This window comes from Hippocampus zosterae, chromosome 2 (assembly GCF_025434085.1).
Source record: "Hippocampus zosterae strain Florida chromosome 2, ASM2543408v3, whole genome shotgun sequence".
Taxonomy (NCBI): Eukaryota; Metazoa; Chordata; class Actinopteri; order Syngnathiformes; family Syngnathidae; genus Hippocampus; species Hippocampus zosterae.
In genome coordinates, this window is record NC_067452.1 from 28,839,440 (window position 1) to 28,864,780 (window position 25,341).

Sequence of the window (25,341 nt, forward strand, 5' to 3'; positions counted from 1 at the left end):
CTATAATAAAAGTCATGATAATAATGTGCTCAATGAATGTAATACTACGAGGGGTCCGATGGTTTGATGCACACCGTTGCCATACGTATTTCTGATTTAAATACAATGACATCTACCATACATATCAGCGCAGTTCAGAATCTGTCTGCTCTTTGATCGAATCGACCAAATTCGCCAAATTCGTGTTATGCCGCCTGCGCTCCAACTTAGACCTGTTTTTACCTAGTCTAATACCTAGTCTACTTTCTGTCATCAACCCGTCAGATGCGCTGGGGGCGTGTAAAAGAAAACACTCTTGGTCAGCTGGGTCTGCCAAATTCCCAAACAGGGTAAACTAGACTTGCCATGGCAGGAAAATGAAGATGCTCCAGTGTGAAATACAGTACCAGTCAAAAGTTTGGAAACACCTTACAATTTGAATGATCTCATACACACGAAACAAAGGGAGGTCCTGCTGCAAAGAAATGAACTCTTGATGACGCACAGATGTGAACTGAAAATCGTTTCAGGTAACGAATATTTTTTATGTTTGCCAAAATATTCTGTTGATATTTCCACAGAATGTTGATGACTTTAGTTTTACAGTGCATTTCAGGGCGTTTCTCAACTTGTGACTGGTACTGAAGAGAATCTTGAGACAAATCATTCTAGGGTGCCAGTTGACCAGTTAGACTAATTTTACAATTGCAAAGAATTTAAATGTAAGGTCACCTTTTAAATATATTTTTAATTCTACATTTTTACATTCTTAACTGCCTGTACAAGAGTCAAAAGTAATTATTCATCCACTACGCGCTCTTTTTTTGACAACATCACGAGCCCGTGAAATTTCACTCGTTTTGAATTAAAGGTTCGACTCCCGAGGCGTTACTATATTTCAGGATGTCCCGCGGGTGCAGCGGGCCGACACACTCGTCAGCCACTGTTGTTGCTTCTCTTCATCAAGTTGTGAACACAACACAATTATTCCACATCCATCACGGACACTGAAGCTGTCACCGCTGTTTAATGAGTATCAATTAAGTCTTTTCAAACGACTCGCTCAGCACGTTGTGAAGACACAGGCGGGCAGGTGACCGCCAAACACAAAAGACCTTCAGGCACAGTGAGTTTAACGTGACAATATGTCGACATTTTAGACTCCAATCATGGCTTCATTTGGATGCTCTGCTGTCCTATAATCAGGAGATTACAAATACTCTGTCTATTCCTTGACGGTCTATAATAACTAATAATAAAAGGACAACTTTGCTTTTTTTTGTTGTCTTGGGCCCAGAGCTGGAGGGGTCCACGAGAGTTGGCGAGCGTAAATTGGACCACATCAATGACAAAAGAATAACTTTGCTTGTTTATTTTTTCATACAGTAGCGGCAGGGCGTATTCAGTGTGCAAATAAAATTGTACCATTTAAAGTAATTATATACTGTAGAAGAGGCGGCCAAACGAGGGGATTATCCTGGTAAATTCTCATCAGAGATTGCTTTATGTGTCCTAAACGTATTTTTGGTGCTGATTTAAAAAAATGGCGTTGCTTTTTTTTTTCTAGCACAACATGTTGTTGAGATGTTTTTTAATTAATGAATTTATTAATTTATTTATTACATTTGACCGATAAAGGTTTTGGCAATACCGATTTGACCATGTATTGTAATTCAAACCTATGATGTTTCAGATTTTTTTTTAATAACTGTAAAAAAAAAAATAAACAGATTTTTTTTTCTCAAATTTTTTGGACGGTTCAGTTCACATGTTGGCATCAGTGGAAGTCTGCACATTGCTGGGAGCCCTACTTCTTTTTAAATACATGACAAATGGCAAGTAGACCCCGGCAATATGATGATATACATCACGAAGACAAGAAAGTTTGTACTATCATGCCTATCATCATTTTTCACCTACAGTCAAATACGAGTGGTGAGAACGACTGCAGATGCTTCAATTGACAGGCAAATGCTTTCACTTATCATTCTTACACAACCGAGTTGTCACCAGGTAACAACAGAGAGATGTGGATCATATTACACGGCCATCATACATGAGAGACAATATAACAGTTGATGAAGATGAATAAATAACAGAGTGGATGAATCCAAATTACAAATTGTACCAAGGGAATGAATGAGCAATAACAAACCGGTAATTATTACGAACCACTTACAAAAAAAACCCAAAATCGAGGCATGCTAGTACTACCGGTACTTCAATTTGCACATGACGCGAGATAAACTGTTTCACGAACAGAGAAACTAAATAATAATTTTGAACGTCCCTGCCATAATTCATTTCCTCTTTTTTTTTACCCCCCCCCCCCAACTGCATTTAAAAGAAGCCAACAATGGCGAGTGACCAAATCTCATCAGCGATGCACGAGACCTCTGTTTGACCCCCACAGGGAGTTGGAAAATGGCGGTCCAGCAAGGTTAACGACGGCGGCCGAGCATCGACTTGATTCATCAAATTAGGTCGTGTGTAATTGCACCGCGTGACAACTCATAAAACACGGGGCACATAAAGCTGTCGGAGCGCCATCAGCCTGGCGCTAAACGAAGTTTCCAAAGGTGCAAAGTTCAGCACTTCATACAGTGCCGCAGGAACGTGGTCCGCAGCACGTCTTCCGCTCGCATGCTCTTCGTTCCCGCGGAGATGTGAGCTGAGCATCCTTCCCAGCCCGAAGCCCAAGTACGCCCAAGTATTCATGCAAGCTTTACGTTTTAGGCTAATTGGTCGTCGATGATTTATGAAAACATCTATCGCTTAATGCACCTTAACAGAATGTTGGAGAGATGCGTTTTCAATTGCACACTGATTGGCTCACAAACAACCAATCGTATCCCTCGATCAGAGGGCACGCTGACATTGTTAGTCCTCATAAAGGACTCAAAAATAACATAGAAATTCCAATTTTCACACTTCAACAGCATTACAAGGCAGTTTGACCTTGAAGCTGTTTTTTGGTATGTTGTCAACATAGTTAACAAGATAATTCAGCAAGCAGTCAAGAAAATGGATGGAATATTTTTATATTTTATTAACACGTTGAAAAAGCCTAAATGCAGCATTTTGCGGTTCCTACAGAAACATTTTGAGCAAACACTCAAAACTAAATGATTTACTTTTTTTTTGTTTTTAACTTCATTTATAAGATAAGAAAAGCTTTATTAGTCTCACAATGGAGAAATTTTACTTCACAGCAGCAAGGTTATGAAAGGAAGAAGTGGAAGAAGAAAATATAATAATATACGATTCAATATTCAATTTAAAAAAATTTCAAGATAATAATTTAGAATTGTATTTCATTAATGTTTTTCAGTATTCGCATTATCAGGTTTGTTTTTAGCCAATCGGTTGGATGAAACCATGACTTCATAGTTCAATCGCACCCAGTCACATCAAAACAAGAAACCAAATTTGGTTCCTTGATACGTCATTACATCTGTAATGTAAATGAAAGTGTGATGTGATGTTTACATTCGACATTTTGTTGATGGCTCGATTAGCGACCCATTATTGTATTTGATGCGCAGTTTTATAACAGAGGAAGGCAGTTCTGTACAACATATTATGAATGGCTTTTTCAATTAAATCTTAATCCCAAGAAGACAACAGAGCCAACGAATCCCTTTCACAATCACTCTGACATTGAAAACAAAGACAAAAAGTGAGCAGAATTTAAAACAATAAGTTCTGTACCAAAGTTTGTTTTTTTCCTGTTTATTTTCATTTTTCGACTGCAGCCTAAGCTAGTTAACTGTGCCCAATAAAAGAAGGCATTTTTGACATCACCTGAATATAAATGCCCTCACAATTGACCCACCCTGAGGTTGTGACGATGATTTTCCTTTGCAATTATCACTGATCACCCCATTAGCATTAGCCACAATGTTGTCATCGCTCCTGCAGTCACGAGCAGCCGAGGGTTAATTTACATAATTCATCTTAATTGCGGCTCATTACGAGATTGATAAGAAGCAAATCAGATAACTTAAGATGAATGTTTTCCGGGTTTTTTTCTGCCCTCCTCCCCTTTCATTTTTGGAGCATGAGCCTAATTCAATCAATTGTCCGCACATTGAAAAGGCTGTATTTCCTCTTAGATGAGACAAATGTACTTTTTAAAAAAAATCATGTTATTTAACAGGGCCTGCTGAATAAAAGCAGAACATCATTTGCTCTCATTCAGTGTTAGGTACACCGCTGCTCAGGTGAATCTAATCTGTTTATGATTTGTTTTAAGGCCTCCATATGGCAGCAACCCCCCACCCCCCACCCCTTCCCCACCTCCTCCCGACACTACACATGTAGGTCAACAAGTACAAGATGAACGCCTAAATCTCTACGCATGGAAAAAAAAAAATGGAGATGACGTGGGGCCGCGGGCATAAATTACAAAGACGAGAACTCGGGCAGGAATGTTCATCGTAAAAGTAACACGTGAGGAAGTAAGCATTTCAGCGCAAAGAACATAAAACACACAACCTCAGCAGCAGTGGGTAATCGATAGCAGGCCCAACGCCGCTACCGTATCCTCCACATGAGGACGACGCGTCGGATTAGCCATCTTGCACGAAACTCACATTCCAGTCTTCCACTTGCTGTCAGACTGAATCAAAAATCCACACCGCCACAAGATTTTGTGCATATCAAAAACAAAGTTTGCCTGGAAACTGGCACACGTCTCAAGAGGGAAGTAATGTATATGAAAACACGTGTGTACATTCACATACATACACTCACTCTGTAGATTCTGTTCTGTCCGGTCACGTAACATCACCATTTACATGTACACGCCAAAGTTAAAAATCTGTTTGTGTATTCACTTAGACACGATATTAGTATCTGTGTCCACGTACAAATGCAAACAATGTGTCTGTCTACTCAGATGTGATGTAAACATCTTTTCGTGCACAGGAGACTCGCTCCCTTGTCACGCACAAAACACAACTCCATTCACATGTGTACCCACGGCAAGAACGGCTAGCCTGCACCGCGAGCAGCACCTGCCACCAGAACACCCGATTTGATATTTCTCCTCATTTTCGAGTAAAAAGTTGCTGATGAAGAGGAAGTTTTTAGAGGAAGCTCGACGGGGGAGAGGGTAGCCTAAAATTGCAAACGCTGCACCACAGTGCGCCGCGCTGGGGGAGACTGCATTTGATCAAAACATTTGTTGACGTCAACCTCGTCGCGCAGAAACACAGAGAGATGTAATGCCCGCTAATGACTGCATCACTTTGCAACTTCCTGAACCTCGAGCCAAAGTTTGGCCCCTCAAAACATTCTCAAGTTTCCGCACATTACCGTCAAAATAAAGTTACACAACTTTTCGACTTTTACGTTCTGGGTTTTTTTTTTTCTCCCCTTCCCCACCTTTCTCGGGGTGAGCATTCTATGCTCAATAATCAACACTTGAGCTTTAGGTACCGTAGCACCGTATTTGATCGTCCAAGGTAAAGGTGCCAAAATGTGGTGCAGTGTGGAACAGATAAAAGTGGGAAAAGGTTGTGAATTCACCACTGTGTTTTTTTTTTCTTGGCATGATTACACAATTAATTAATTTCGACCAAACTTTTGGAGAGTTGGAAACTGGGCCAAATTAGAATGCATCAAATACTGAGCTGCAGACACGTCTTTACATTGTGGGGATTTTCGACATGCCCCTTCATTTGTTACTGAGTAATTGTTGAATTTCATCCCAAACAGTGAAAAATGAGCAGCTACAATGATGTGCAATAATACGGTGCCCCAATTTGGTCTTGGTGGAGCTCTGTGTTCTACTGAGTAACTTTTGTCATCTTTTTAGACTCAAAACATTTCCCAAAATATATATTTTGAACAAATAAAGCATGAAGATAGTTCAAGGGAAGGTGTCCTACTCCTCAATAACAAAAGTACAAATTTCATTGGTCGCTCTTTCAAACTGGACTAGATTTTCCCACCTCAAGTAGATCAACAACATCTGCCTTGATGCTCGGATGTTTTCTGAGCATACCACTTAGGAGGAATTTGTGCAAGGCCATTCCCACAAGCTGCTGTCAGTCACGAGCTGGCGCTGCAACACTTAATGCCTTTGTCTGCTCTCCAATTCATCTTGTTAACAGCAAATTGGGTTACAGGCACGGCGCTATTGTAAAAATTAAAAACAACAACAGCAAGAGGGATCCTCCCACGGGTCGCGCAGTAACATATGGCTCCTTTCACTCAAAACGTGAACCTTGCGCTATTACGGCGCCTTTAAACGGAATAAAAACACAACATGTGGCCGATAACCTCTCATATTGATGAAGATTCATTGCACTTGAGGAGCTTTCTCGAAATGCTATTAAATCCATTTTGGTTCTTCAGCGAAGACCTGTACGGTTTTTAAACATTCATTCCATCCTGTTAAAACATTTCCCTCAGATTCTACAAACGCATTTATCTTTCTATTTCAAACATAGATCCAATGGATCGCTCACCCGCAATTTTGAAAAAGAAATTGAGCTCACCAAACCACATGATCAAATGTTGCCGATGTCAACACACTTCACATATGTTGCAGGTCTAAAAGCATGCTCCTCACACATTCAGGAAAACCGAGTGAACCCCACAAAAACTATGCTAGTACTGTAGATGGATAGACAGATTTATTCATCCCATAAAGGAATTTAGACACAAAGCTCTTCCCAGTTGACATTTACAGTAAAACCACGTTAACTATGGTCTAGAAAAGTCTGCTAGCTTAATGCTAACACACAATGTAAACTTCTATAGATGTCTGTCCTCGTGAAACGAACATTGAGGGTGTGCTACTTATAAACCTTTACAAATGTGTATTTGAACACAAACGGTAGCAACACATGCAGACAGAGCATATCGTAAGACTGACATTTGCGAAAAACGAACATTAAGCAGCTGAGTTGCTAACTTGCCACAGTTTTCTTCTGGTGTTTTATCTTCTCATTTTCATGTCGTATTTGTGCGCAATATTACCCGCTGATGATAAAGGTGCACTCACAGAAATGAGTACCACAATGGCTATTGAATTATCATAATGCGCGTACCGTTTTAATTGTCTACATTACATTTTATTGTTTTTGTAATATAATCACTGACAGTAATACTTTTCTAAAGACCTGCTACTAAAATAATTGTTGTTCTTTGAGTGCAACAAAGACACACTCACACACACACACACGCACACGCACACACACACGCGCGCGCACGCACACACACACGCACGCACACACACACACAAGACATTTTTGTTGTGACTCATGGCTTGTCCTATCAGGGCTGACCTCCAAAATATAAAATATACAGTAGAATAGCCTACCTAATAATTGTTTGCTTTGTTTTAGATTTTGAATACTTGTGACATTTTATTTTAAATTTGTTCGGCCTTGGGGCAGGTCTGTTGTCGACTGCGTGCGATTCTAGCGTTGGGATTTGGAATACTCCTCTTGTATTGGATCTCATTAGTTTGTGCAGGTTTACTTAATGTAGTCTGCGGTGGGTGTACTTAAGATCTGACATTTCCTTATGCACCTATTAATAAATGCTACAATTCCCAGAGGAGCATCCTGACTTCTCCAACAAGAAGGACATTGCATCTTTCGGGGGCCCTACATCAACAATGAACACATTTAAAAATATATTCCTTTGCATCTTGTGTGCACTTCTTTCCATCCTCCTTTCTCCTTGTTCCCGCTGCACACATCATTAAACATATTATTATAACATGACTGTCAGCCGCCGTCTCCGCTCGCTCCATTCTTGCTCTGCCAGGTAATCAATTTGTCGTCACTCTCTGTAACCTCAGTAAAGTCATCAAGTGAAATGAGTTACAGCTGCAAAGAGCCTTCAAGAAGACTAGGAAGAGGATGAGGAGGAGGGGCGCGGAAAAAGGAGAAAAATGACAACGAGGGCTAGGAATATTCCACCGCGTCACGGCGCCGTCGCAGGTCTCGACGATGAAATATTAATGCACAATTTGTTTATCTGCCGGCCCGCATCTCACAAGCGCAGGGCTGTTAATTTTCAAGAAGAGGGGTTTGGGGAAGAGGGGGCTCGCAGACAAGGGATCAGTCAGTCATGAACTCTTCACAGCCATTAGCGGGCCGACATTTTGATGAAGTATTCCTAATGTAGTGGATAGGAAAGAATGAAAACACTCTGCCTGCCAACTTTTGATTGACCATTAAGCCACTGATGAATGTGCCTGTCAGCCAGGAGACAATTACCTCAACAATGAAGAAACTCTTCTGGAGGGCTTATTTGTACGCTCGCAAAGGCCCGACACATTTAGGGAGCGTGTAAAGGGATCACTTAGGCACCGTCTGAAAAGTTCCCCCAACCCGCTTCCAAATAATAAAGGCAAGGGCCACTTTGGAGGTTGAAATGTGGGAAAATTATTCCGCGTGTTGAGCAGGGTGACCATATTTTGCCAACCAAAAATAGGATGCCTCATGAATTTGGTGCCTGTGCATGTGCACGCGCGCGTACGTGACTGCGTGCGTGTGTTTTGGGGGTGATTAAATGCATTGCCTTTTAGACAAGCCAAAAGAAATAACAATAATACCAACACCTCTGCTTTTATTTGAACCTTTGTTCTTATTCACCTAATGAAAAAGGAATAGATAGATATTCAGGTATGTGTTGGGGGAAAAAACTATTTGCCGAATGGTGGGGGTGGGGGGATAGTGTAGCCATCATGCATTGAAAAGTTGTTTGTCGACAGGACGTCATGTGTCGAAATATATACAAAGGGTTGCGGCAGTCATGTGTTGAAAAATGATCGTCAGAGGGTGGGGGGTAGGGGGAGTGGTTGGCCGGCCGCTATGCCCTAAACTGGCCCGGAAAACAAAAACAGCCCTTTGGGAAAATTAACATACTTCCCGAAATTCCTGATGGCCACCGCACATTTGTGTGTTTGTGTGTGTGTGTGTGTATGTATATGTACATGGTATGTTTTTGTCCTAGAGGTCAAAATTATGATCAATGAGAATTTCAATTCTAAAAGTGGAGGACACTTTTTTTTACATACTTATCTGCCTTTACAGGGCTATACCCTCAAACTTATGTAACTTATTTAACAATCTATAATACAACATCTCACTAAATACACAGCTGCAGTGACAAAAGAAGTTTGCCCAAGTGCTGTTGTCGTCACACTTCTGCTGCAGATGAAGTTACAACAGTAATGATTGACACAACACCAATCACTGCTGCTGCTATAATGGTTGACATGACTGTCTAACCCAGGGGTCCCCAAACTACGGCCAAGGGGCCGGATACGGCCCGTGCGCACATTTGACCCGGCCCTCTAACCCTCCTGTTGTCCTCGGGTCAAAATGACCCGTCACTGTGTTAAAAACGCCTCAAAAACCCCCTAAATGATAATTTTTTAACTTGAAATTTTATGACTTTTCCTCGATTTTCCCCAACTGCAGAAAAATTTAAATGTTGTTTTTATTCACATTTCCATGGAAGCTGTACAAAAAAAAGTACAAAGGTGGTCTTCTGGCCAAAATGACCCATGACGCAAATAGGGTTAAAATCAAGGTCACAAAGTTATTTACACACCATAGAATGTTTCAGTGTTTAGTCGTGTCTCAGATCAATTAGTAGAACACATGAACAAGACGGTAGCAGACGTAAACAAGACAAGATAAGTGGCGTTCTCGTAGATGGCAGAACTCTTTTTGTGGATGTCAAGGGGCGATAAAGAGAGAGTTGTTTAGTTATTATTTATTTCCTGTTTTTTCTGTGAAGAACTCAGAGAGGGTTATTTATTTCATTAATAGCGTTATTATTTGTTTCCTGACTTTTTTTCTGTAAAGAACCTGGAAAAAGTTATTTGGTTATGTGTGGCTTTCTGGGAAACAATAAATTTTTTAAATTCCCCTACGTTGATGTTACAAACTGACACCGGCCCCCCATCAGAGAAGGGAAAAGTTATGTGGCCCTCACAGGAAAAAAGTTTGGGGACCCCTGGTCTAACCCATGACCGAGGAGTACAAATGAATAGAAGATCACTGATTGGATCTCAGATGCATTTTGAAGAACAACCAATGTGAGATAAAGGGGGAAAAAAATAACAATAGGGAAATTTATTCTGATTTTGTAGGGTGAGAAAAAATCATCTGGGGAAAAGAGGATGTTTGGTCACTCGTATGTGGGGGGGGGGGGTATGTTTATGTGTTGTGTGCATTTGAGATCTTAGTATCTTCCTCACGTAGAAAAGCGCTTCTATTATTGGCGGAGAAACAATCGCCATCTGCTTGCAGCATCCGCAGCCATAATAAAGACTGATAACTTCACACGCGAGAAAGAGAAAAAAAAAAAAACCACAAAAAAAGGCATCCTCCGAAAAGACAACCTAAGGGTCGCCGATTGTGGTACCCTTTAGGGAACACGCTTAGCAAACCGAAAGACTAAAAGGATTGTTAAGACAAATATATATTACAGCCAGCCACCACCAGCAAAAAATGTGTCTATGTTCGTAAGATGATGAAGAGTTCACAGAGAGTTCACAAGCAGGATACAGCCACCCCACGCAACAACTTGCAGCCAAGGAAGGCATGACTTCTTTTTTTTTCTACTAGTTCACATTGAGGCATGCGGGACGCGTGGATCCTTGGAAGGGTACGGATTGGGATCGTTTTTTGTTTTTGTTTTTTGCCTTAATGATACAGATAGATAGAAATTTGCCACATAGCTATACCCGTTTTAAGTTTACAATAACTAATTGAATGTGCCTGTGGAGGTGCTGTTGTTTCAGTCTTATAAAATAATAATACAATTTTGGTTGACACCTGGGTTTATCTGAGATGAATAAAATATATATGAAATTATCCCAACAAAACCATTAATTTAACATATCTGCTGTGCAAAATGATTGCTCTTTATGAAGTCGTTTGACACAACAAGGTAATATGGAGCTAACTATTTGAGATCTATGTACCTTTTTTTTTAAATCCTACAGAAAGAATTCTACAGGGAATGACATCGTTTGTAGATTATTGCCTGCCACCAAATTAATAATATTAACAAAATAAAGTGCATCATTCCCCTTTTTGGTCAGTCAGGGAATTATCATCACGCTTCCATCCAAAACCATCTTATTAGGAACAGCTCTTTGAAAAGCTGTCAAAAACTCCAATTCCATTGAGAGCATGCGCTCCACAGAACATAGGCGGATGTTGGGCAGGTGTACCTAATAAAGTGGCCAACTATCTTACTTTTTAAAAACTTATTTCAGTACATTAAAAATGCTTTACTAAATGCAGTGTACAATATATACATATTGTACACTGCATTTCATATGTATAAGAAGGTCCTGCATGAAACCAAGCCAAAAAAGTTTGTTGGGAGGTAGCAACGGAGGGCTGGTGGAAGGAGGCGTAAAGGTGAACCGGTGACCATGGCAACAAGGGCAAAACAAACCGAACAATGTTTGTAATTAAAAAAAAAAAAAGACAGTGAAAGAGGCGTCTTCTTACCCGCAGCCCGTCGAGGCGCCTGCTGCTTCCTGCGTGGCATGGTGACGCGGGTTGGCCGTTCGCGCGCGCGTGCCCAGGTGCAACCACAATGCGGGGCCACGCTCGTGCGCGCATGAGAGTGTGCACGCGCGCGTGGAGTACGAGGTTTTTTGGGTCGTTTTGATTTTCTTTACGTCGCTCGTGGCTCTCAATCTGGCTGCCGGGGAGAATCCAGTTCGCTTTGTGTCGCGAAGCAGATCAAAACAAAAATGAGTAAAAAGAAAAAAAACAAAACATAAAATATCTATATTAAAAATTTAAATATGCTGTATATATTTGAAAAACCAAAACAAATCAGGGCTTCTTCCGTCTTCTATGCGGGACGGAGCGCCCCCCTCCTCGTGTCCATCAGATCGCCGCTCGCCGCGTGTGTGCGCGCTTCCACTTCCCCCTCCGTGGACTCACAACGCGTGGTGCGGCTCAAGAAAATCAAACGGAGAAGCATTCAAAAAAATGGGTTTGGCACCGCTCGCGTGCACTGTTGGCTGTCGGGTGGGACGAGCAGAGCAGAGAGAGGCGATGTCGGCGCGCAGAGATCCACGCGAGAAACTGAACATTGAAAACTCCTCCCTCCCTCCCTGTCGGTTTCCCTCCTTCCACCGGGCCGGACCTGACGACGACAACGATGATGATGGCAGCGAGACATTTGTGAGAACAGATAAGCAGCAGTTTATTAAAGGAACAGAGGCTGCACGCCGCTTCCTGCCATTCCGATGACTTTCATGGAATCGTTTAATCAAAACTGATTTTGAACCTAACTAACTTTTTTATGCACTATATATACATATATATATATATAGAGAGAGAGAGATAGATAGATAGAGAGAGAGAGAGAAATGAGAGAGATACATGTGTGTGTGTGTGTGTGTGTGTGTGTGTGTGTGTGTGTAACTATGCATGTTATACTATAATACATATATATATATATATATTATCATATTATATATATATATATAATCCCTCAGTCAGGGCTAGACCTGCCCCCTCACCCCCCCTCCAAAATTTTTTTTTAAACAAAGACCAGGCTGATGTCAATGATTTCGAATGGTCTGTCGTGGTTGCCTCCGAACGCCCTCAGTGGAGTTGAATGGCATTCATCATCCGGTTTCTAAGGGCATGGTTCACAATGTAGCGGTCATCAGCATGGGATGTGTCCAAATGACTTCTACATCTTTCTGTGACGCTTCCAGTCTCTCGGCATCAATGTTTCAACGTGCTGATGACGCAATGTGACACTCTAAGGCACATTGATCAGATCATCAGCAAGTTCTGCGGAAGCCTGGCATTGAACCTGTTCATTTGAATCAGGTGTGTTGCAACAGGGAGACTTGGGAAACATGCAGGACAGCGGCCAGCCAGAACCTGACTTTGACACCCCTGCACTAAGGTCAGTGGCCAATTCCGTCTGAGAATGTCCTGTTGGAAGCGTCATGATGGCAAAGTACTGTTGATCGATTGTTAGGTGTCGTCTTGGTCTTATGATGTCAAAATGTGAACAGCATGATGAGGATGACTCTTTAAACACCAGCTCGAATTGAGCTATGACATTGATTGGTCAATTGAAGGGTCAAAAAACTGTTGTGAATTTTGCCATTAAGATCCTTGATAGGGAACAGCAATTTGTGCAAAAAGTACTGAAACATGTAACGGTTGGACATATGCCTTCAAAAGATTAGAGAAGGTCACATTAAGTTCAAGGTTCAAGGTCAAGAAAAGGTTTGAATATATTTTAGGCTCATCCTGACATTTCACCCGAAAGCCAAATATCCTGAATTTTTTTGTGAGTAGAGTATATAAAACAATTGTAGGGATGATACAACTGAACTTTATTATTAGGAACAAAATGAATCAGAGCTTTTGAGATTGCGCATGGCCTCGCTGTCTCAAGTGACAAGTGTTCAGAGAATAGCAGAAGATGCGTCTGTATGTTGTCGTTGCCCACTTTTTTCAATCATTCTCTGACCGCGCTACATTCATAAGCGAGATTTAAATCTTTTCTTGTTTTAAACGGCAACAACAGATATATTTATAGTTTACAAAAAATATTTATATCGATATCAGTATCGGCCACACAAAGCAGGAAATCATTGGTTATCATTATTGTTTTTGGTTTTTTTTTCATAACCCCTTAAAAAGAAGTCAAGGGGCGAAAGGTCTGGTGAACGGGAGGACCACTCCAATCTCCTAGGTACCCAGACTTTGTGGACACCTTTTACAGAATTAACCGCAAAAAAAAAGTGTGCAATGTAACAGCACATGCAAAACCGAAAGCAAAAAAATATGTGCGCTGTGTTTTCACAAAGTAAGCCGAGCCCATCATTTTGAATAAAGAAAAAAAAATGACTGAGGAAAGTTCCCCTTTGAGGCGTTAAAAATGGAACCAAAATCGAATTAACAACTGCTTGATGGGTGGAAGCATCAAATGATGCCGTCTCTTTTCAAGGGTGGTAAATCGGTCTACTCCTGTCTTGTGACTCCCTGTATGGAGGCGACTGACATGACTTTGGCTCACACAACACGAAAAACTTCTGAAGTCGCGGAGATTACATTTTGGCGCGTATGTGAAAAAAAAAACATTTAAATTGAATTAGAAAAGTAATATTCAAGAAGTCTTGGAAATATCTGAGGCTGGATCATTTGTCTTCTATTTATCTCTTTGCTCTCTTCACTTTTAAATCACGACTTTCCTCAATAAAACGTTTCATATCATTCTTATATGATGCACCTGAAATGTTTCATATTTCATATCCATATTGCGTTTAATATGATTCCTTGACTTTCTGCATCCAAAATGAACATTTATTCTGTGAAATCCAGTTTGCGCTCACATTTCCAGAAGATCTCACTTGCCTTGTTGTTCTCTCAAGCCATGTCCTGATTCATGTCGTTCAATATGGACAGAGGAGTGATATTATTAGTCCAATCATGTTATTTTTATTCGTCCTTTCCACTGATGACAATCATCAGTGAATGCGCTCAGCTCCTGTTTCATGGTGTGAATTAATAAATTGAGTTCATTCTTTAACCCCGTTGATCGTCGTGTAAACAGCCAGGTGCTTCTCAGTGCATTTCAGACGACCGGTCATTGACAAACTTGTAATTGCATGGGCCTAGCAGCATTGAAGGCAAACAGAATACTTTCTTTAGATTTTTTTTCTCTATCCTGGGTTTTCTCCCCCCCCCCCCCTCTCTTTCCTACCATAGTGAACAGTGCAAGGAAAGTTACAAGGAAATTATGGACTGGATTTCTCGTATAGTAGGACATTTTCTTCTCCATTAAGTGGAACGGATGAGATAACGACGCACGATAGATAACCTTACCTAAAACTATAAATGAAGGAAACCCAGAGATTTATGATCATCCATCCGTCCATCCATTTTCTGATCCACTGCTCCTCACAAGGGTCGTGAGGCATGCTGGAGCCTATCCCAGCCATCTTCGGGACACCCTGAACCGGTTGCCAGCCAATCGCAGGGGAAGCAGAGACGAACAACCATCGGCGCACACACCAACACCTAGGGACAATTTAGGGTGCTCCATTAACCTGCCATGTATGTTTTTGGAAGGTGGGGGGAAACCGGAGTACCCAGAGAAAACCCAAGCGAGCATGGGGAGAACATACAAACTCCAAATAGGAAGGCCAGAGCCGGAATTGAACCCTGCACCTCTCCACTGTGAGGCCGATGCACTAACCAGTCGACCACCAGGCCGCCAGATTTATGATCATAATTACGTGAACAATACTAGCCCATCTTTTATCCGTGAATTACCTGACACTATTTTTAGTCGGCTCTTTATGCGACCCTGACGTTCATATTAACCTGTACCACTACAAGTGGCAAATTAATCAAATTTTTAAATAAAACAATGACGGTAATTGTAATAGTCATTGCTTGAGATTGCTGGAGGCATGGAATGCAGCTAACGTTACTTCCATCAACTCGAAGTCTCTCCACCACCCAAATGTTGCCGAGTGAGTTACACTATTCTGCTATTCCGCTCACTCTATCCTGCAGTTTCGAAGTCCGCCATCACCGGTGGCTGCTCTGCGTCTGCCTGCTGCTGCTTCAACCGGTCAGCTGTCCAACTTGCAGTGCTGTCGCAGTTGCAGAGGCTTCAGTAGCCAACTCCAGCCAACGTACAGTATGTGTGATTTCATCATATTATGCAGCACCTTAAATGTAATTCTCCCTCTTTTGCTATCAATGTAAGAAGTCAAAGAAAACGAACAAGCAAAATGTTAATCCTTCATGATAGGGCAGGCCCTAGCTAAATGATAACACCACGAAAGACTTGAAACTATTCATTTTTAACGAATAAATCAAATGGAGTCCTCATTCGGGGTGCGCAGTACGAATTGGCGTTGCTTTGACTCAAAGTTTGAAATTCATCTACGGGAAGATTTGGAAAGTGTCTGTCTCTCCTCAAAAGCTGCTCATGACTTCATCCAACGTGAAGCTGAGGTGATGGATGACTTCATTCCAGAGAGACAACGCCCCACCGAGATCCGGGCTGGGCCCACATTACAAATGGCTTCCTGATTATATTCCATCAGCCTATTTTGTGTCTGTCACTCACTCAAACCGCAACCGATACCGCAGACCTACGCTGAACTCCGCCTGAACCCGCGCAATCAATCACGCCTCAGATCACAGCTGAGTCGTACCTGGCTGACAGCTGTGAGCACCTTGTGTTTACGCAACCACCGCCCTCACCCCAACCCATGCTCCACACACACACACACTTTATCACTTCCAAATTTTACTGCTGGTGCCCACATCTCCACAACTCCTTTGAGATTCAGAGTTTTGGCAGCAGTGCAGATGGTGACAGCAGATTGATGTCTTTCTTGGATGTGTGGTCATAACAGATAACAATAGGATTCCCCAAATGAGACTTGACACGAAAGGAAATTTGCAATTACGCTTCCACCCCGGATGAGAAAAAGTCCAACACAATTGCAGGTCAGGGCAATTCCACACACAATGAATGTGAATATTTCGACATTGGTTGTACAAAACCTTCTCTGTAATCGGGCAGCAGATCTCGCAAGGCCTTAAAAGTCTGTTGAGCAAATGTCAAAGGAGAAACTCTCTGGGCTCTATTTTCGTCGATGGCGTATGACAAAATGCTAGCCCATGATGAGTTTCGTGCCAGTCGAACATTCGCTGCGCCTGTTTGCCAATTTGACAGACTTCTCTGCGACATGGTGGGCGTGCCGGCGCAACAAGTGCGTGCCCTTGGACATGCACCCGATGCATCTGACAATTTGGTGTCTGCCTGACATCGAAGTCCGGTCTAGTTTTGGTCTCACGTGATTTTTGCCATATCCTGTTTTGTTTGCTTGTTTCCTGCGTGGGTTTTCCTTTGTGTGGCATTTCCGTAGACTTTGATCAGCAACGTTGATCAGTATTTTGTCTTTGGACAAATGGCACATAGATGCAGCGATATTGCTCTTTGCTAGTTGCCATTGCCTTGCAGACCAAGTTACTATTTTGTGCGTTTCGGTGTCCTTCCAGAAGTTACTCCTGAGATTTTCTGAAGGTACTACTGTGGGGTTTTTTCTTGTCTCGTATGAAGATGTATAAATGGATGTTGTGTGATTGATAAGCACTTCAAAAACAGAAGATCTATGAATATAAGCTACAAAGTGTAGTCATGTAAATAACACTCAGGATACTTTTTTGCTCAAAGGTTCTTTTCTGGGAGGCATTGAGCAAGCACAGGGGTCAGAGATCCACGTTGCTACAAAAAGAGCACATTGAATTTGAGTGCAGGCGAAGTGGATTGAGTTGACGTGAGAGTCGCTGCTGTTGAAAGCAGTAAAAGCAGCTTTGTGGCTACACGCCGTGTTGTGTCCTCAGGGCTGAATGTAACAGATGACGGAGATCATCCGAACCTTTTTCTCCAACATCACTCAGAACCTGACGTTAACCCAGACTTTTACTTTGTACTTTCTACTGTGTTTTGTATGTGTGTGTGTGTGTGTGTGTGTGTGTGTGTGTGTGTGTGTGTATATACATACTGTATATAGTAATGCCTCATTTATCACGGTTATTGCAGCCCAAAACTACCCGCGATAAACAAAAATCCGCAAAGTAACGACCCCCCCATATAGGTACATGGACATGTGCATGAGTGTAAAAAATATTTATAAGGCCAAATTTAACGGTATACATGCATGTAGAAGTAAATTTTTAAATTTAAAATGAGAAGCAGAAAATATTGTGGAGGGCCGGCCCAAAAGTTCGAAATAGAAATAGAAAATAAAGAAGATAGCACAATATCTTTGTATGCCAGTAGTAATGTAACATTCTCCTCCACAATCACACTAAGCACCGGTTCTCCTCAAGGATGTGTACTGAGCCCCCTGTTTTTCACGCTCTACACGTTTGACTGGTCTCCGACTCTTATTAGCGTCCAGTCCAGTTTGCGGAACGTTTTTAACATGATAACAATAAAACCATTCTAGGAAATGTTCATTTACTCGAGCCACAAGCAATTCACTCTGAGCATGGAAACTGCCAGAATCGGACTGAGTAAGAATGGCTTCCTTGTTTTTCAAAGTCTTTTCAAAGTCACTCTTCAAAGTGTTTGGGTCTTTCCGACTCCAGGCGTCTCCTGAATGTTTCGTACTTTGTTACCCACTTCGTTTAATCAGATACAGTACATATCACTTTCCCTTCCATGGTCATTACTCTCTCCCTCTTTCTTCGTCTTCTCCTCCCTCCCTGTGCTCTGCAACCTGAATTAACTGCGCCACCTGGTGTTTAAATACCTGTCATTACAAGTCCAAACGAAATGAATGCAATCAAACCTTAATTGTGCACCAATCTTCGGCGGGCCGGATTAAAAAGACCAACGGGCCGGATCCAGCCCGCGGGCTGTAGTTTGCGCACCCCTGGGTTAGTGTATTAATAACAAAATACAGTCAACATATATGTGCAGTGCTGTATATGTTTCTCTATGTGACTCGTGGTGTTTTGCTGACTTTTGCTGTTTCTCGTGAACCGTTTGCGAACTTTTTGCAGACTTAAATTATTATAATTTTTTTATGAATATGTTTATAAAAATCCGCGATGCACTGAAGCCACTATAAACAAATGGCAAAATAGCGAGGGATTACTGTATATAATGTTTTTTACATTTATTTTTGTGTATGCGTAAGGCATCACGGTGATCGACTGGTTAGCGCGTGGAGTTTGCATGTTCTGCCCGTGCCAGCGTGTATATATATATATATATATATATATATATATATATATATATATATCTGTGTGTGTGTGTGTGTGGCGGGCAGTGAGTGTGTGGCGGTCAGTGATTTTTTGACCTGGGCCTATCGCTGACTGTGCATGTGTAAATTGCCAACTCTCATTTTTTTTGTGATGGTCCAATTAAAGTCGGGTTAGGCTGCATCGCGCAATGTCCAGTGGCCTTTCAAGACATCTATCATGCCATTTTTACTTTGATCAGAAGTGGATAAAATGTTTACATTTGACCTTACTGTCTGTAAATGTGTACCCATCTTAAGTGGTTGCATTGTATAATATGTATGTAATTATCGAAAATTAATATTACCAATCAACAAAAGCTCTTCAACACAGGTGCAAAGAAAAAGGTCAGGGTAAATGCAGGATGTCCCGGTGACCCAGATGTAACCCTTCTGATCATATCTGCATTTAAGTGAGTGAAGCCATCAAAGGTGTGTATTGTTACTCTATTGTTGGCCATGGATTGAAGCCCCCCCCCCCCCCCCAAAAAAAACGCCAGCTATCGCACTCACGCTGCTGCTTGACCTATTTCCTCTCGTGTAATGTATCGTTAAAGCAGCCTTGTGAAAACGCTTAATTATTCATGCTTGATTTCAAAATGAAGAGCTTTTGAGAACATGGCTCCACGGGAGGATTGACACACGCAACACACGCAGACGCACACACGCAGATGCACACACGTGCGCGCACACACGGTTGTGCACAGCGCATTAAAGCACGAGTGAAGATAAATGCCCTGTCAGCGCCTTTAATGATTTATTTCAAACATTCCACTGAATCCAATAAGGTTGCAAATCCATGCTAGGTAATTGTTTGTACAGCAACGAAATTGGAGGGCCTTTTGTTTTGTTTTATTGAGCACTGAACTGAGCAGAGAACGCACTCACCACAGAGGGTGTATCTTGTGTCTCAAACAAAGAGAAGCAAACATTCAGAATCAGCGCATTTCTCATAATCGCCAGCAGGTGACTTCCTGGAAGACAAGAAACAGTCTTTCCTTCCTGTTCACCTGATTTGGAAGTTTACTCAGGAGATGAAATGTCAAAAGATGTCTTTAACATGTGCGTTAGGTTTAGGGTTAGGGCACTTCTTCTGAAATACTGAAGTGGGCCTCCCATTGACTGCAGCAAACAAGTTTATTATTATTCTTTTTTTTTGGCCATATTAAAATAGTGTAATTGCAAATGCATTACAGTAGGTGGCAGTGGCGGTCATTGTCTGAGTGTGCAAGCTCTGCAGGAGCCTGAGAATGATCGTGATCATTTGAATCAGATGTGGCAGACAAGGAAAAAAAAATCTAAAACACGGACGATGCCGGGCCTTGAGGAGTGGAGTTTGTGACCTGTGCTTCTGGACAGATGACACATGATTAAGATCCTCTCCCAAAATTATGAACAAAATTCTTGACTGTGCTGGGCCATTATTGCCAACGCAGGGTCAAACTCAGGCAAACGCTGCGTGTGGGGTCAAGTGAATTGAGGAATACCGTGTCCGTCCAGAAGCTGTCATGCCAGCATTCTGTCAGTTGTCGCTCCGCATTGTATTTAGTACGCCCGGACTGTGGGTCCATGTTGGGTTTGTCAGCGTCTATCCCGACCTGACCTGTCTGCTTGAGCACACGGCCGCGCGTGCTGATGGACGTTTCCAGCGCTTCTTCTCGGTGTCCATCACTCGGTACGGGACGTTTGCCTGACGCGTCTTCCTTTGAGCTCCTGAAATCTGTTGACAGCTGCAGAGGGTGGTCTGCACTTGTGTCAGTCCCCATTACGCCAGACGGGACGGGATCTTGACGGGAGGGATGCAGGTTGCCTGCTGTGCATAAATGCTCAATTGCGGTCGTTCGATCACTTGCTAATAGGTTTTGAAAATTGACAACAATGCGCGGGGAAGGACGAGTAAAAGCGCCGCTGAGAGATTTTCATTTTTTGGCTTGTATTTTGAAAATCCAGCCCACAGGGCTAAGTGAAGGTGGGGCTTTGGGGCATGGCTTATTTATTTATTTGCCGTCAGGCTGGGTTAGAGTCACTCACAATGCTTTCATGTTTGTTGCTTTGCAGCCACTTCATCTCTTGTTTGTTCTCTTAATTTGCTGCTAGCCTCCGAAGAGAAAGACGCACTATTTAATTAGCACTCCCTCTGTTCTGCTGAAACTGTTTTATGTAGCAAAGTGTGTGTGGGTCTGATTCCAGTGACGATGGAGACCCCCCACCCTCCCCACGCTGCCCCCCCCCCCTCCCTTCCTCCTGGAGAGGACAAGTTCAGCTTTTAATAAACACGTAATAAGAAAGAAAACAGCTGGTAGCGGCTTCACAGATGGCGTCGTTCTTGGCATCACCGAGGAAGGGACCTCACACATGCAGATGGCTCATTATGCCAACATTTGGTGATGCATATTGCACAATTTTTTCCCAGATTCTTAACAACGAGGATAAGCCGTACAGGTGTTACGGCGGTGTCTTCAAAGAGTTCAGACCCCTTCAATTTTCTTCACATTTGGGGTATGGGGGCGCCGTATGCTGCATGCAATCGGTACATTTTTTTTTCTCCTTCTGGAACTTTCACCACACAGGATGTTTGGAAAAGCCCAGCATGCAAGCCACCATGCACAATCTACAGTGGTACCTCTACTTATGAAATTAATTAGTTGTGGAAGAAATTTCTGAACTAGAAAATTTTGTAAGTAGAGACGTGTTTTCCATGTAAATGCTCTAATTCGTTCCAAGCCCCCCCCCCCAAAAAAAATTCTGACATAAGGCGCCATACTGTATTTTGACCTTTCGTATCTTGAAATTTCTTTCGTAACAAGAGGCAACATTTTCCTGTTCAGACGTTTCGTAGCTTAAAAATTTCGTATGTATTTAGACAGCGGAACCTGATGAATTAATGCTGAAGTCACATCGGAAGTTTTGAACTCCATCATCACATGTCCATTTTTCATTGTTTCCTGCACGATACAACCTTATTAGAACATGCCATAATCGATCACGAGCCTCCCCGATTGCTGTTGTGAAGTCATTACTACAGTACCGGTAATTATTTGTATGAAAACACTACTAGGCGATAACTATGAAGCTATCCAATGAAAAACAATCAGCATGGTGGTAACTGTGCATGCCTTCGTATGCCGCTTGGCGGCGCATTCTTATGCCGCTGTGCAAGTAAGTTTATTGCTTGTCAGTTGTAACCTCCCAACAGTGTATATCAGTACGGTCTAACTCCAAACCATATGTCAGGCAGAATACTAAAGTATTTTACTGTTAGCTGTTCTTTAGTTCTTTTTTCACATGCATGGCAATGAAGAATGCTGATGTGTCGGGTGCATCGGCGATGCAGCGCACCTTTGCATTTGATTGCTTTTTTATGTGTCAACATGAATGCAATGAAATTGCTTTAAAACATAGATGGCAGATAGAGATGGTGCTTAAAACATTTCTTATATGGGTAAAAATTGGTTTATGATCATGGCAGTTTAAGCCCAGCAAAGATTATTTTTATTTACTTCCTGTGGGATTTTTTTTAACAGCTCACCAGCATCTCAAAATAGTTAATGGTGGTCTGCCGCTGTTGTGATAATTTATTGTAATTCATCATTAAAGATGTTTTTTAGTGATACACTGATTCTATCTTGGCTAAAGTTTAAGTACACAACTTGAGCCAACCAAAATGGGTATGTGAAAACATCAAGACCCCATAGCACCACTGTCAACTTTAAGACTTCTGCTATGCATATGTAAAAGTTTTATTTATGTAGAAAAACGGCACTGTGAGATTGCAAACACACACACATACACACACACACACACACACACTGAATGAAACAAGGGAAAAGGGGTTCATTCCCACGAGAGAAATGTGTTCTTTGTTGAGTCTTTTTTAGGTTGACTGTTTTAAATTACAGATGCGCTCTAATTGGCCACGGTCAAATAAAACCCACCTAATGAGGCATCGCAGTCATTTGCTTCTTTCCTTTCAAGTGGTTTCCCTTTGGATCTTAGAGCAAAGAGTTTGCTCCTGTGCTCACTTCTCTTCTTCGAGACTTCTGGAGTTTTCTTTGTCTCGCGTTTATTTTGCCACAAATAAACCTGAAAATATAGTTTTTTTTTTTTTTCCTGTAATGAAAAGTTGGGGGGGAAAAAGTTGAGCAATTGCTGTATTATTGCAACGCTTTGTGCACACACAATGACTAAAAATAAAAGTTCAAAGACTATCTATCTGTCTATCTCTATCTTTCTCTCTCTTCAGATTAATAATCAAATGAAAAAAATGCAGAACTTTATCACCATCCACCTCCCTTTGTTTTGTTTTGTCTTATTTTGGTGGTTTGTTTATTTGCTCTGCAACTGCCCTGGTGTCATACTTTGACTGTCCTGTAACGTGTGCTGAAATGTATAATTAAAAAAAAAACATGCAAATAACCAAATTTCCTCAAACAGAAGGCTCCACTCGAACAGACGCTGTGTCTCAATTAATCGTCACGGGTGTGTCGTAATTGATGTCGCCTCAAAAAGATTGTTCATGATTTACAGATGGCGATTATCCAGTGCATTCGTCGCCTCTGTACTCACTGGTCAGTTTTGTTTGTGTCTATTTCTATTTTACACACCTTCAGATTTGTTCCATTATGGTGGGATTTACATTGCATGGTTTCAGGTGATGTTGTCTTTCCATGCAAGCAGGAAAGTTTCCAAGCCCCTCCAGGGAGCCAAATAGCCAAAGAACTTCTTCTAAACGTGCTCCAGAGCGCCATCATCCCTATCCAGCACGTTCTTATTTTAACTTGGTCTTCATCTGATATTTATCCTGCGCCCCTCACTTCTTACTATACACCACGCAGCCTTTTCTTAATCTTTGCTTTTTTGTTCTGGTTCTGGAAGAGAATCGGACTGTAGAAAAGTAAACCGAGCTAAAGGTCGCCAAAAAAATATTGATTGACAGCAAAAAGTGGCGCACAGCCGACAAATTACAAATAATGAAGCTGGTAGACACACCAGGAGAAAATGAGAGAAACCAAAAGCTCATGCATAAGGCAAAGGGAAAAATACAAACAAAAATAGCTTGCCACCAAAGGACAAGATGACCCAATCGTGAAGATACCAAAACCGAGAGTAATAATAAACACAGGCAAACTACTTATGAAAAGCGGAGAACCAAGAACTGAGAATGAGCATACGAAGAAATATTGAGAACATCTAGAAAACTGCACTTGAACAAATGGCATGAAAAAGACGAATTATCTGACAATCATTTGTCATCCGAGATGTCCTTCCTGACTCATTTTGGTCTGAAAAGAAAAAATCAAGTTCTGCAATTTTAACATCTCTGTACATACACGCCCATCAGCATCCAGAACATTTGGACACATTGAACGGATCTTATAAATCTTGCTACCAAGAAGCTTTTTAACCATCTTGGTGATTCCCCCCTCAGAGATCCCAGACTCTGCTTCCTCATAGAAAGTAGAGTCGGTGGAATTGGGAAGGTCTTTAAAGTATTCTCCCCACTGAGGTCACCAGCAACGCATCTCCACTATAGAAGGCGTTGATGGTTCACGACATCCCCCTACTAAGACACCGGATGGTGGACCAGAATTTCCGAGAAGCCATCTATAAATTCACTTTCCATGTCCTCACCAAACTCTGTTCAAGACTGAGGTTTTGCATCAGTGACTGCCTTAAGTGTCCAAAACATGCGACTGCAAGTTTGATGATAATACAACAACAGTCAGGACCCACCTCTCCACCGGAAGATGGAGGGTCCCCGGCAATAAAGTACCGGTATGTCCATACCTGGTACCACATCCCTCGAGCCAGCTTCTGTTGCCGGGGATTAGACCGCCAAGTTTCCTACCTTTGGCCACCGCCCAGCTCACATTGCATCCGACCTCTTTGGCTCCTCCAATGTTTGAAGAACCCATGACAAAGGGGATCCATGTTACCTTTTATGGGCTGTGCCCAGCTGGACCACATAGGAACAAGATAATGAACTGCATGCAATACACAGTATAGTAGGAACTCATATGTAATGTACCTGCGGTCCGGTGGTCCAGTAGTTAGCGCATCAACTTCACAGTGCAGAGGTACCAGGTTCAATTCCGGCTCCAGCCTTCCTGTTTGGAGTTTGCATGTTCTCCCCGTGCCAACGTGGGTTTTCTCCGGGTACTCCAGTTTCCTCCCACATTCTAAAAACACGCATGGCAGGCTGATTGAACACGCTAAATTGTCCCTCGTGTGAGTGTGATCATGGATGGCTGTTCGTCTCTGTGTGCCCTGCGTTTGGCTGGCGACCGGTTCAGGGTGTTCCCCGCCTACTGCCCGAAGACGGCTGGGATAGGCTCCAACGCCCCGCGACACTTGTCAGGATAAAGCGGATTGGAAAATGGATGGATGGATGTACTGTACCTGTATGTAGTGGAGTCCAATACCTTGCAGAACTTTACCAACTCACTGTTTACTTTGCCATTTGAACTTTAATGTGATGATTAAGCGTGGAGTAATCTCAAGTGTGATTGAAACATATCGCATTCGTTAGTGTGTTTTATTTGTGTGTGTGT

General features: G+C 42.1%; 1 protein-coding gene across 1 annotated transcript in view; it reads right to left on the bottom strand.

Moving 5' to 3' along the window:
- LOC127596654 (teashirt homolog 2) overlaps window positions 1-12,124 on the bottom strand; it is a 52,321-nt gene extending 40,197 nt beyond the window's left edge. Inside the window, exon 1 of the mRNA XM_052059412.1 lies at window positions 11,481-12,124. Coding sequence (XP_051915372.1) covers window positions 11,481-11,520 — 40 coding nt within the window. The 5' untranslated portion in view covers window positions 11,521-12,124. The remainder of the gene's footprint in view (window positions 1-11,480) is intronic.
- Window positions 12,125-25,341: the final 13,217 nt, after the last annotated feature.